Below are 15,280 nucleotides of genomic sequence, written 5' to 3'. Positions count from 1 at the left end.
CCGACCAATTTTTCAATTAAAAACACTACATTATCTGTATTTAGTCGATTGTGGTTCTCTGGTTTTAAAATTTTAAGTGCACTAAATTTTGATTCGAGTGATGCGATCGAAAATGGCAATATCAGCAGTAAGAACTTGACAATTTTTATTCTTGGGAATAAATATTCTGCACCTGTTGAACTTGACGTCAATGTAATATAAAATTCTTGACATGTTCTATAGAAATCTGCAATGGCAGCATGAGGTATATTCATCTTGTTTCAATGATAGAGAAGAAAATCTAATACCTACATATCAGTTCCATATATGGGTCCTACTAGATATATTTCTAGATTTAAATTATTGTAAAGACAAATTGTAGGTTAGTCGACAACGACTAGTAACAATATAGTGAATAAATTTGAAAACATTTTTTTCTAAGTGTCTATACATTCTTCGGCTTTTAATCCAAAGCGATTTCGTTTAAATGCATGAAAAAATGTTGCAATGAGCGTTTAAAATATTAGCACAGGACTTGACGTACTTTTACGTAGTTTTTTTTTGCAATAAATATATTTTATCCGAAAATAGTCAATGTATTATATACAGCGACGTTTTGAAACTGCAATGAAAACTAAATTGAATTATTGTAACGTCGGGATAGCGCGTACGCAGTCCCGGCTACCAAAAATTACGCGTCCGAGTTATCCACATTAGGGATAATCGCAAAGGTCAGCCCAGCCGTGGTGCAATGGTAGGGCCTCGCTTCGGAGAAACCGCCTTGTTGATCACGGTAATCTCTACGCCAGGTAAGTATGCCATTTGCTCCTTTGATAGGGCTGTTGACTATAGTATATCGATTAGAAAAGGTTACTTTTCGATAGAGCTGCCCTCTATTATGAGGTTGCAATAAGAATGGTTAATCGAGTAAACTAGAAAATTTGCAAAAGAAAGAAACATTTACTTGTCCTTTTTGATTTAGCATATTTTATTATACGTGAATAATTTTGAAAATATTTATGCCAATATTGAAATTTTTTTTATTACTCTTCGAGATTCAACAATCTGCCCTATTGGCAATAAGTATTTCTTATGTCTATATTATATATACATGGCATGTAGAAAATCACTTCATTAAGCAATATTCTGTATAAAATATTATCTTAATTAATTAGTCGTATTCTAAAGCTTATTCTAAAGTCTACATATGTCCAGTAATCAGATCAAGTGGTGATAAATGTTTTAGTCTACGCACTTCACTATCATGTCGCATATTTAGCTGATTAGCGAGTACATTGGGATGCACTGACACTCTTTCGAAGTACTTTACACAAACACGTTGAATTACCATAGTTGGATTCCATATGATCAAATAGGCTTGAGTATAAACCCATATAGCAATACCTTGTTAACTAATGATGACTTGGATTTGCGCCCCATGAGCTAATACATTTGATACAATTTAAGTCCAAGTTGTTTCCGTTTAGAGAGTATAGATTCTTCCAGGTTAGGCATCGATCTAAGTGCATACCAAGATATTTATCATGCTCTGCTTGAGGTAGTTGATGATGATTGATGTTCACTGGTGGACATATTCTTCTACGCAGTGTAAACGTTACATGCATGGATTTTGTTTCATTGACTTTAATGCGCCATTCAACCATAATTGTATTTGCTCCAGGTGGGTTTGTAGGTTTATTGAATATTGTAATATAACTAAAGGAATATACTTAATTTAATTATCAAGTTTTAAAATGAAATTGACATACTTTATATAATATTATTATATAATATAGGAGGTATTAAATAAACAATAAATATAAATTATTAACATGTTAATAAAAGATAGAATAATATACAATGATCCGTCTGGAGGCAATAGCAATGGAGAAAAACTTGCAAGACATGCAATAAATTGTAAAACGTATTGTGTACGTGACTTTTTCATTCTCGATCGGACCCAAGGTACCAAATATATATAGATAATATGTTCTCACGTCGATATCGGAGAACTTCTTAAATAGTTCTTGAATGGAACTACCATTAGAGCCCATTTGTTTGTATTTAATGCCTCAGTTGCTTAAAAATACACTTAAATAAAATTTCAATGCCATCAAACACTCACAATTTTAACGTATTTATTTAGTAAATATAACTTATAGCAAATATAAACAACGAAGTGAACCAGGCGGTATTTAACTACGCAACTGCTTTATCCACTTTTCAAATGTGTAAATGGGAGATGTAGATTGAAATAATTAAGAGGGAAATAAATATAACAGGAAAATTGATTTGTAATTGATAATGTAAAGAATAATAAGGAAAAATAAGAAAAAAAGAGGTAACAAAACGCGTAGAAAAAGAGGATGAAATAAAAGAATTAAAAACATGAGAGCAAAAATCAAACTAAACAAAAATGATCAAGAAGTACACTAGCGGCAAAAATATATGGATAGATTAAGAAACAGAAAGATAGTAAATAGAATAAAAGACCAAGAAAATATAAATAGTAGGTACCGACCTGAAAGTGGTCAGTTGGTTGTAGTTAAAATAAAATTGTAAATAGATAAATAGGTTTGGTTTGGTTTGGTATATATATATATATATATATATATATATATATATATATATATATATATATATATATATATATATATATATATATATATATATATATATATATATATATATATATATATAATTTGTATTTTAAAATATGTTTTTTTTTGTGTTAAAAATCTAAGTTTGATTATTTTTTAACATTTAGTGAGTTCCTTATTTAGTTTTTGAACTCGGTTCATATTTTTTGTAAAAAATATTTTATTTTTCTCTTTTTAGTGTTAGATATTTACTCAATAAATCAATATTACAATAGGTAGACCAAGTAAAGGTGCAGCCGGTATGGGGAAATATAGTTAAAATAGTTTGGAATTTAAACCCTTTAACCAGTACCCCATAGAAGCAGTTGTCTACGATATATCTGCGAAGTCTTATATGCTATTGTTAGTGCTTAAAAAGCAAACTGAATGGCTTTTAGACCGAAAGACTTCCAATTTTCCGTAACATCAGCTCAGCAATAACATTATTCACAAATATTTGTTTATTTTAGATAAAAAATTTGTGAAAACTTTGTACGTAACTTTGAAATTTGAGCGGTGCCCTCGATTTAGACCCCCCTCCCCCCAACAGATCCTGACTTGTTTCCAATGGCACCACCTCGGAAGTCTCTCGAATAAAAAAAGAATTTTGAAAACCGGCCAAAAATCGGCAAACATACATTAAAAAATATACAGCCGGACATAGAACCTCTTCCTTTTTCGAAGTTTGTTAATAACTATCTGCTTGATCCAACAGATGACAATCAAATATAATTGAGAAGAGATCAAACTTCCACAGTTCACCTATCAGAGACTTAGGAGAAAATTGGATACGTAACAATTAACAAAAAACTGAAGCATTCGCCGATCATTTAGAACAACCCTTTAAACCAAATGAAACCAAATGAACGTAATCAACCTGATCGAACGAGTGCCAAAATCCTCCGATTATTCTTGTTACGCCAAAAAAGTCTCCAAAGTTATAAAAAGTGACATTAATAAAAAAGCACGAAAGCAACCCTATGACTTAATAACCGGACATCAACTTAAATAATGCAGCATTCCGATTAAAAAGTACCGGATTTATGGAAAATGGCTAAATTTGTTGTGATTCCGAAACTGAGACAACCATCAAATGAAGTAAAATCTTGTCGACTAACTTCACTGTTACCAGTAAGATTTAAATAATTTGAAAAAATTCGGTTAGAGAGGTTAAAAGCAATAATCAGACACATTATTGAATACGCCTAGGAGCAAAAAATTACTCAGCTACATTATTGAATGTAGCACAAGCCTTCGACAAAGCTTGGCACAAGTGTTGCACTGTTTGAGGGTTCGGTCTGGCATATATTATATAAACTCCATCAATGAAAGAAATAAAGCAGGTGTAGCACTCTGTAACTAGAAAACTGCAACAAGGAAGTAATAATATAAGTAAGTAGTTCCAGACACGGATAATAAAATATACCTACATCCAAACTGTTCATATACCTATAAATATGCATAATACTATTATCCCATACAGTAACAATGCTAAGTACCATATTAAAAAGAACAAAAAAGAACTGTTAAAAAACTTAAAATATAATATATATATATATATATATATATATATATATATATATATATATATATATATATATATATATATATTGGATTTTTGGAAGAAAATCTGAATTATCCGTATATAATAAGTTGCTGCTGTATATGTGGAGCTAGAGAGTTTTGTTATGGGGATGATATGCGAGAAGTAATATTAACCTAACACAAGTAATTCAGAATAACATTATGAGAAGTATTGTGGATGATCCTAGATACTATAGGAACAATTACATTCCCCGACACCTTCGGATTCCAACTGTTATAGAGGAAATTAATAGATTCGCGACAAGAAAAGAGGAAAGACTCTACTCCCTTGTTAACACCAAAGTGCTGCAACTCTTGGATAACACTGAATTAGAACGCAGATTCAAGAGAATCAAACTGTGTGATGTTTTGTAGTTGGTTAGTGAAGTACACTAAATGCTGAAAACACTGAAAAGTGCTACTAACTTTTATTAGAGAATAAGTAAGGTCAATGGGCCTTCCTAGATAAGGACATTTTGAGTGACTATTATAGTCACCGAGACAAATCGTAAGTTAGTCGGCAAAGACTAGTAAATATGTATTAATAAAATTCATAATGTGTGACAACCTTGCCAATGTGTCCTTGAAAAAATATTTCACAATATTCTTGAATCTACTGAAAAGCCACATTAAATTGAATACATGTATGAAATTAATAACGTTTATATTTAATGTCATGTTAATACTCAATTACTTTCCTAGTGGACTTGGAATGTGGCTCAAATCATTATGCTTCTTAAACCATGGAAAAAATCAGAAGAGGTCTCCTCTTATCGTCCTATAACTCTCTTACCTATGATCTCAAAATTTTTTGAAAAACTGTACATTAAAAGACTCAAAATAATCATAGAAGAGAGAAATATTATTCCAGGCCATCAATTTGGCTTCCGTAATAAACACGCAATAACAGAAAAAATACATGGATTAGTCAACCAAATTAATAAAAACTTAAACGATATAAAAAAATATTGCTCCGCTGCATTTCTCGATATATCTCAGACACACTGAACTGCATGTTAAATTAAAAAAGCTTTTGCTTTACGCACTTTCAACTACTCAAATCATACTTCACAGACAAGCATTTTATTATGAAACAGGGTGACGAATACTGACCTCCATCCAATATATTCAGGCGTTTCGCAGGACCATATTCTTGGTCCACTGTGATATCTATTGTATATAGCTGACCTACCCACCTCAAAAAATAGTACTGTTGCAGCATATGCTGACGATAAAGCAGTTTTAGATATTGGATCCTTGTGTAATAATACAAGGATCCAATATCAGCCACAAGAAACCTCTAATTTCATCTTAACAAAGTCGAATTGTGGTTGAAAACATGACGTATCAGAGCAAATGAGACAAAATCTACCCATGTGATATTCACCAATTGTAGAAAAATCTCAGTGAAAATAAATAATTTTAAACCCCCACTAACAGCAAACGTTAAATATCTAGGAATACATTTTGATCGACGTTTAAAATTAGATAACATTAACTTAGATAACAAGGTTTTGCTGTATTACTTAGTCTAAGGCCTAAGTCAATACTTAGACCCATTTGGACCTATGATATTGAACTGTGGGGTACTACCAGTAAATCTAACATAGATATCCTTCAGAGGTTCCAGAATAAAGTGTTGCGAGTCATCGTGGATGCCCCATATTACGTCTCCAACACACTAATTCAGCTCGATATTAGAATTACCCATTAGAACTCATAACGAGTGTGATTAGAAGTGTTAGTGCAAGGTACTCTGACTCTTAGTGTATCCCAATGCACTCGCCAAACAGTTAAATGCGCGCAATGGCAGTGAAGTGCATAAGTTCAAACGTAAACTATAATATGCACTGTATTTCGAATAGTCTTTAGAATAAGCTAGTATAGAGTTTAGAATAAGTTAGAATAGTATCTAGAATAAGATTTAGATTATAAGTTTGTAAACAGATTACTTACTGAAGCGATCTTCTACAAGTCAGTAGAGTTATATTGTATAACGGAAATCATATTATAATACTTATTGCCCACGGGCAGATTGTTGAAGTTCTAAGGGATTAATAAAAAAAATTGTATAAATACTGTAAAAAAATCTTTTAAGTGTTATTTCAAGAGAACTTTTCAGTCGATTTGTTAAATATTTGTTAATTATTTTACTTTAGTTATTTGTGTTAGTATGGAACTATGTCAAAAACAACTAGTGTTATTTCAAGAGAACTTTTCAGTCGATTTGTTAAATATTTGTTAATTATTTTACTTTAGTTATTAGTGTTAGTATGGAGCTATGTCAAAAACAACTATGAGTTAATTTTTCTCAATTTTATTGTTAGTCAAGGAATATCCACAATCGGTACTTACTCGCAATCATCACAGTTCTGGAACTGCCCTGGAGCGTGTCTTTGAGGAGCCATGTTAAAACCGAGTCTCTGTATGGTACGAACTTATTTTTGGAGGATTGCGACGAGGTCTTCGATTGATCGGCTAGGAACAAAAGAATATCGGATGAGTATCGGTCAGATCGAACGGACCGAGAGCGACAGAGGCACGCACGGGCGTGGACGCGTTCGGACACTCTGAGGACGTTTTCTCGAGAGTCGTCCCGGCGACGGTACCGAAATGGGAGCTAAAAATGTGATCCCGAAGATATTATTGCCTCGTTAGATGCAGTGTGGCGCCCGAACAGTGTCGTGCGCTGTTTATTTTTGAAATCGGTCCAGATCGAATGCACTACCAATAATTATAATGATATTCGTTAAAGAATAATTGAGATTTCATATAATTATCGTATTTCAAAACACTATTTCGATGTCGCCATGTTACCACTTTAACAAATTATCGTCAAAAAATTCGATATATTTGATAAAGTTGTGCGAAGTATAATTTCACTAATCTAATAAAAAATATTGGAGAAAATTATTTAATTTTATTAAATTTATTTAATTATTACATTTAAATGTCATACCATGAAGATAATACGGCAAATGGTTGACACAATATTTTATTATTAATTATTTCAGACATGCTTAGTACAATCTTAATTTACATATTAATTTATTACTACTGTTCTGTTGTACTTGCATTAATACACAAGCACGACGACTATGGTATAATTACATTAGTATGGACATCCCAATTTGAAATAAAATTAAACCACTTAAGCTAAAGTTAAGAATACAATTATACACTAAACAAGTTTGTGTGGTTTGGTATGCTTTAATCTTTGATTTCTACTAAAATAAACCTACATCGAAATTGTTCATATACCTATAAATATGCATAATACTATTATCCCATACAGTAACAATGCTAAGTACCATATTAAAAAGAACAAAAAAGAACTGTTAAAAAACTTAAAATATAAAATATATATATTGGATATTTGGAAGAAAATCTTAATTATCCGTACATAATAAGTTGCTGCTGTAGAAGAAAATATTAAAATTTATATGGAGCTAGAGAGTTTTGTTATGGGGATGATATGCGACAAGTAATATTAACCTAACACAAGTAATTCAGAATAACATTATGAGAAGTATTGTGGATGATCCGTGTGATGACTATAGGAACAATTACATTCACCGACACCTTCGGATTCCAACTGTTATAGAGGAAATTAATAGATTCGCGACAAGAAAAGAGGAAAGACTCTACTCCCTTGTTAACACCAAAGTGCTGCAACTCTTGGATAACACTGAATTAGAACGCAGATTTAAGAGAATCAAACTGTGTGATCTTTTGTAGTTGGTTAGTGAAGTACACTAAATGCTGAAAACACTGAAAAGTGCTACTAACTTTTATTAGAGAATAAGTAAGTCAATGGGCCTTCCTAGATAAGGACATTTTGAGTGACTATTAGAGTCACCGAGACAAATCGTAAGTTAGTCGGCAAAGACTAGTAAATATGTATTAATAAAATTCATAATGTGTGATGATAAAGCTAAAACTAAAGTTAAAGGCATTTAAGCTAAAGTTAAGAATACAATTATACACTAAACAAGTTTGTGTGGTTTGGTATGCTTTAATCTTTTGATTCCTTGCGTTTCTGTTTCTGTGTTTAGTAACTTTATTTCATGCTTTAACGCGATATTTTGGATAACTTTGTAAATCCATTTACTGTCGAGGTCACTCTGCATTTTCTCATTGATTACAATACGTAGCGATAAGCATTGGTAACTAATCGTAGAACTTTGTTTCGACAGCATTGGATTACTAAAAGGTATGATGTTTTAGCGAAATCCTATACCTGCACCCCGTAGATCAAAATTGGCTTTATATTGACTGATAAACCAATCTCTTTGATTTTAGGTCTAATTGAGAGTATCTGCCGAGTAATCAGTACAGCTTCTTGACTTTGAGTCTAATCTGCTCTGCTTTCTGGCTAACATGATGTTTCCAATTTAATATACCATCGAGATATATTCCAAGATATTTATCTGATTCGGTTTGAAGAATCGGGCATCCGTCTAGTCATATAATTAGGTTTGGAGTTATTATGCTGAATTTTCCAATTTCTAATACATTTGTAGATCTTGTTTACTACCACTTGTACTTTTTTCACAGCCTGAGTTAGAGTTATATGTTCATTGACACATTGAGTTTTTTAAATTGGCTTTCCCGTTGACACTTTCCAGGACAGTGGACCCTTACAGTTAATTGCGAAAGCTTTCCAATTTATTGATGCCGATTAATAAAATCATGCTTGATTGAGAGAATGAGTCATTTTAGTAGCAAAAATTAAGGACGTACGTGATTGAAATATATAAAAATTCACAGTCAAATTGATTCAAATGAAATCTTCAACTGAACTACGAGGATTACATCCACTCAGTTTACAGTTCAAGGTTGGTTAGGAAATAATCATGAAACGAAATCTAAGTTAACTTATATTGCGCAAAGGCACAAGACTCGCCATTAAAAAAATTATGAAGAATTTGATTTAAGCTACTGTACTCAAGTTCGAAGCCGAAGATATACTTATACCAAAAATGCCACTAATGTCAACTGACTTTCCTTTTCAGTTTAATCGTGTCCCATTTCCGGTGAACCTTGCATTAACAATAATAAGTAATAAATCACAAAATCAATCTTTACAAGCGTATGGAATAAACCTTGAATAAGCGTTAAATCCTTGAACCTTGTATTTGTTTCCCCTCACTTTCCCTAAATTTCCTCTGAATGATAACACTATAAAGAGAACAATTTGCATCATTCTTTTTATTAGACCAAAATACGTCTGACATGATAATATGAGTACAATACTTGAATTTTACTAGAAGTAATGCTTAATAATAAAAAATTATCCAGATTATAAGGAAAATTCATTGTAAAACGGAACGAAAGTTCACCAAGTCAGTTAGTTGACAAGAATATTTTAGGGGATATATAGCTATTTTAATGACGTGGCATCTAACGTTGAAACTTTAGGAGGAATTCTAGTCTAGAAATGTAAATAAATCATTTTTGAAATACTTTCAAAGCTTAACCTTCGGAGATATAGCTGTTTTAGTGACGAGAATCTAGGAAAATGAAAATATCGATTTCTTTACATTTTCTTATATGACTTAAGATTCCTTTGTGTTTTTAAATAGCATAATATGTCTAGAATATTCTCCAAAAAATATAAATCGATTAAAGCAAAATTTCAAGACATAGACCCTTCCGAATTTCCGGTTATTATACATAGAATCAGATGTTAGCCTGGTACATTGCAAGATAATTTCAAAGTAGCTTCTTTTGTTGTCTGTTTTTCTCGCTTACTAGTAATTAAAGGCAAAAGCAGACTTACCGGCAAATTAAGCGATAAGGTAATAGTGAATTTTGACGGAAACAGCCATGAGTATGCTCAAACGAGAACCACATACCTATATCTGCATATACGATTATTTGTCGAAAAATATGGGGCTTTTAGTTCACAACTTTCAAAAATCCTAATTTTATTTTTTTGTTTCGTTCAAGTACAATTACGTAATTCAAGTACATCTAAAAGAAACTATTTGGTTTTGTAAATTTGAAATGAACCAATCATCAAAAAAATCACAATACTTCAAGTATTTGCTAAAACTGTATATTTATTAAATTTTTTGAAATAAATATAATTTTTTGAAAGCCGCCTAACCCATTAACCCTTTAAAAATATGTACTTAAGGGAGTTCTTTAAAATTGAAAGTATTTTTGGAGATATAGCTGTTTTAGTGACGTGGAATCTAAACCGCGGCATCTAAGAAACTAGACTTAAAAGGCTTTCGAAACTACTTTTTTAGAGACGGTTGACATGATATTTAAAGTTCCATCGAATCGATTTACTTCAAACATTCTTCTATCGCATTAATTTCTTATTCCTTAATTTAAAATTGGAAAAATTATATTAAGGGCATATTCTTGAAGAGTTAAGCTATAGAAATTTGAAAAAATCGTTTTTTTTATTTCTAGGCTAGAATACCACACTAAATATTATAAAAGCATGAAATACTTTGAACATCTACATTTTTATACTTGTATATTATAATAAATTCAAGTTTTTATACAGTAAATATTAAACAGCTGTAAAAGGAATATAAAAAATAAATTATTAAAGCACTTTTACAAAATTTTTTACATTTCTAATTGTTAGGTTTACTTTCATCTCGTAGGATGCAATCTGAACATGTAACAAAAACAAAAATTACTGATATTAATCCTATATTTACCTTCATAATCTCGTCTGTAATTACCATAAATGCTTTTATATAAATATACAAGTTGATAATCGACATAAATATTCTTAAATGTATATTATTCTTGTGATAATTTGCTTAATTGTGTTATCAGTACAGACTACTTGGACCTTGGCGTCAAATTTAGCGTTGTGATGCATAATACTTTATATTAAAGTTGAAAAATACTTTCTCACCTATCGCCAATATAAGAAAATGTTGTGTCACGCCACTGAATATAGAATTATATTTATAAATGCCATTCATAACAATTTTAAAGCACCAAAATAAATGGTGGATTTTATAAGAGAATGTGCATACGCATTCTTTGGAAAGGAAACGTTTTAACATATTTCATTCAGGAAACACAAGCTTTTTCTATTTATATGAAGAGTAGACTTTTTTTGTAAAAATTAGAGTTTTATTTTATAGCCATAAAAAATATTAGGCGTACAAATAATTTTCTTATGTTGAGTAAAAGTTGAAAAGACGAGTTAAGTGATGTAAAATTATTTTATTTATTGTATTTTACAAGTACATGGTAATATTTTTAAAGAAATTGTCGAGAGATTTTAAAAGCTTAAGGATGGTAACCTTGGTGAAAGCAAAATACGTAAAGGAAGGCCAAAAGTGCATGAGAACATAAAATTGAAAATAGAAACTCATCAATAATTATAGTTATAAATTTAAATTTATATTTTGTAGTCAGCGGCTATTGAAAAGGCGTTTGAAGAAAAGAAATACTGCCCTGCAATTTCTTGGATGTCTCACAAGCTTTTGATCAGGTTTGTCAAACGCTCAGAGTCTCGTACGAAATGGCGTCCTCGACTTTTAAAACTATTTCGGCTGGAGTTCCACGGGGTAGTATTTTGGGACCACTGCTATATCTGCTCCATACCGTTGATATCCCAACAACAAAACAAACAGTATTTGGAACATTTGCCGACGACACACTTTTCATGCTAAAAGATGTATCACTTAATGGATGCCCGATTCCTCAAGCAGAATCAGCTAAATACCTCGGCATCCATCTTGATGGTAGATTAAATTGGAAACACCATGTTAGACAAAAAGCAAAACACATTAGAACCAAAATAAAGCAACTATACTGGTTAGTCGGAAGATACTCTCAACTTGATCTGAAATCAAAGAGATTGATTTATCAGTCAATTATAAAGCGAATTTGGACCTATGGGGTGCAAATATAAGGTTGTATTAAAAATTCAAATCAACTGATCATCCAACGCTGCCAAAACAAAATGCTTCGATTAATTACCAATGCCTATAGCTACATAACCAACGAAAAACTGTACAATGGCCTGGAAATCAAATGGATTTGCGAAGATATTATACGAAAGAAAATTACTAAATCATACTAACGTGGAAGCAATAAAACTACTGGACAACACTCAGGATATCAGAAGATTGAAAAGAACCAAACCATACGAACTTATATAAAGTGTATACCTTTAGTGTGCTATAGCTTAAGTTGCAGAATACATATTAATCTATTTATCTAGCACTATTCTTGCTTGTGAATTAATCCAAGTATAAATGAAATGTAGTAATAAATTAATTTATAATTAAGGTTGTACAAAGGATATCTAATAAAGATGTGATCAAAATTTTGCAGCATGAGAGGGTCGGTAGCTTTGATCACTTTTTCTGTTTAAAAAAACATTTGTTATATATACAACATATATTGATAAAATTATTTTTTAATAATTTTCTACAACTTTGCAACAGTTTGGCAAGCAATGAAGGCTCGATGTTCTTAAAATTAGATCAAAATGTCGACATTTTTCAAATTCCTAGACTAGAAACCTTCTGAATGATCTGATCGCTTATATGCAGGTTTAGTGGGCTTCTCGTACCAGTCAAGTGTTTGTTGTATGAGAAAGATATAAGATCTTCTTATATGGATCTAGCGTATATAGTAGGGTTACAAATTAATTTTAAGTGTCTATTTTAAGTTCATTTACTGATATCGTTAGGCTTCTGTAGCGACCTTAAGGCTTGTCGAATTAGAATATCTTAGAATAACGGCCTACAAAATATCCAGAAAATGTTATCCGAGATATTGAACACGTGCAGGTACGTATAAGCAGCGAGATCCAGTAAACGATAGCAAAGATCTGCCAACCCCGAGATGTTGATCTGGGATATTTGAAGGGTATTTTAGATCATTCAGTCACTGACCGTCGTGAAGTTCCATTTTGTTTATTCAATTTTCTATCTATTTATAACATCAATCAATAACGGTCACATAATGTAACTATTAACGTTTTATGTGCATCTTACCTCTATTCACCGAGTTATATATTTCCGAAACTTCGTCCACTAGCAGCGGCCAATTTCCATTCGTTATTTAATAGACGACCATTTTCCAGGCGCTTTAATTTATATTATTGGTATTATAGCTATAGTCTATTCGAAATAACAGTGAATTAGCGTAGTTAAGATGTTTAATCTGTTGCCTGTCGCACTTTCAATTCGTTTTAGAATCAGGCCACATCTTCCTACTCATTTTATTCTAGGTAACAAGAGACACAATGCTGTCTGATAAGTTCGAAGATGTAACCTACAGCCTACAGAATCCGTCCAGTTGTCAAACATCTGCAAACTTTGTTAACATTTTAAATATAATAACTACAGGTTGTACATCGGTAAAGTTTGTTTTAACGTCCTGTTTTGATAAATTTCAAATTGCTGCTTCTTTAAAGATTTAATATATGAAATATATGAAAATTATATGTTAATGGATGAGTGAAGAGTGCCATATCACCCTTAATTTTTTTAGGTCCTGCGAATCGCTGATAAGATTCCACGATTACGTCTATATATTTCTGGTGGTCCAAAAAATTGCATAATTCAAACTTTTCCATCTCTAAATAATGTTCTTTACAACTTGGAAAAAAATTCAATTCGTTCAATTGTTGCGTCCTATCAGTTGCAAGAATGCAAGAGCAGCCAGTCAGGAGGGACCATTTTATTTTGTAATTCGGAGTGTCAAATGCTATTTAATTTTTATAAATAAAGGTATTTTTGTTCTTAAAGCGAAAAAAACGCTGCAAGCACTGTCCAGCACTTAGCCATCTCATTTTAGAATGTAATAATAAATCTCCATAAGTTGCATCAATTTCACCTAAAAAGTCTCTAAGTTTTCTATATCAGTGCCCTGTTTCCACCTTTAATCAGCATTCATTTGACGCAAAGATTTTTCACATAGGACTTCTTGGTGAATGGTGCAGTGGAATAACCAGCAATCAATGTCATTTTGGTTTAAAAATTTTAAAAGTCCCGCCAATCCTATCACTATCCCTATCATAGGGCCATCCCATTTTCCAGGCGCTTTAATTTATATTATTGGTATTATAGCTATAGTCTATTCGAAATAACAGTGAATTAGCGTAGTTAAGATGTTTAATCTGTTGCCTGTCGCACTTTCAATTCGTTTTAGAATCAGGCAACATCTTCCTACTCATTTTATTCTAGGTAACAAGAGACACAATGCTGTCTGATAAGTTCGAAGATGTAACCGAATTAGCCTACAGAATTCGTCCAGTTGTCAAACATCTGCAAACTTTGTTAACATTTTAAATATAATAACTACAGGTTGTACATCGGTAAAGTTTGTTTTAACGTTCTGTTTTGATAAATTTCAAATTGCTGCTTCTTTAAAGATTTAATATATGAAATATATGAAAACGGTGGGTAGTTTTTTAAATATAAATATCATTTAATACAATAATTTCACAGGAAACTGTTGTCTGAAAAGTACCGAAGAAGGGACCGATATACCCAACGGTCACTCAAGACAAGATGATAATAAAAATAGTGTTATGACAGCAAAAGTTGATGGAGAAAGGTAAACGTTGGAATAACAATTAATATTACGTTTTATTAGTCACAACATTTATTAATAATTCATTGCAGGTATATTGTGCTTCAGGTTAGAAACAGGAATGGTTAACACATTGAAGAATAAATTGTCAAATGATGGAATTGTGAACAAATGTTAGATAGATTAGAAATTAATAGCTTATTTATTCACTTGAATGAAACTTTTCCTGAATATGATATGATTCAATGCTGTCAATTTCTAAGACAGGGCGATGAGAGTGAAAACAAGCAAAGGTGAGTATGTAATTAAATATATGATAACTACAGAAAATGTTATTATGGAATGTAAAAGATTTATGTTCACAAATATGTATGTATTTTTTCAGAATATACATGAGCATTTGCTTAAAATGTGCCAGGAGGGAAAGAATAGTAACAGTTTTGTAGATATGGCAAATGTATTAAGGAGAATGCAGTGATTAAATCTAGTTTGACCAAGAAGTATTCTTTGGATACAAAATAAAACTTTGGATACAAAATAAAACT

General features: G+C 31.5%; 1 protein-coding gene and 1 non-coding gene across 2 annotated transcripts in view; both read right to left on the bottom strand.

Moving 5' to 3' along the window:
* The window catches only part of LOC143200614 (uncharacterized), a 144,341-nt gene that overhangs the window by 55,788 nt on the left and 73,273 nt on the right, over positions 1 to 15,280 (bottom strand). The window contains exon 7 of the mRNA XM_076411119.1: positions 6,558 to 6,680. Coding sequence (XP_076267234.1) covers positions 6,558 to 6,680 — 123 coding nt within the window. The remainder of the gene's footprint in view (positions 1 to 6,557; positions 6,681 to 15,280) is intronic.
* Positions 635 to 796, bottom strand: LOC143201791 (U1 spliceosomal RNA). The gene has a single exon (XR_013006999.1). It is a non-coding gene; the product is annotated as a U1 spliceosomal RNA (small nuclear RNA).

This window comes from Rhynchophorus ferrugineus, unplaced genomic scaffold (genome assembly GCF_030347505.1).
Source record: "Rhynchophorus ferrugineus isolate W39M unplaced genomic scaffold, kcgeb_rfMv2 rfM8, whole genome shotgun sequence".
NCBI lineage: Eukaryota > Metazoa > Arthropoda > Insecta > Coleoptera > Curculionidae > Rhynchophorus > Rhynchophorus ferrugineus.
Note: the sequence above shows the minus strand (reverse complement) of the source record. Positions and strands in the feature narration are given on the sequence as shown.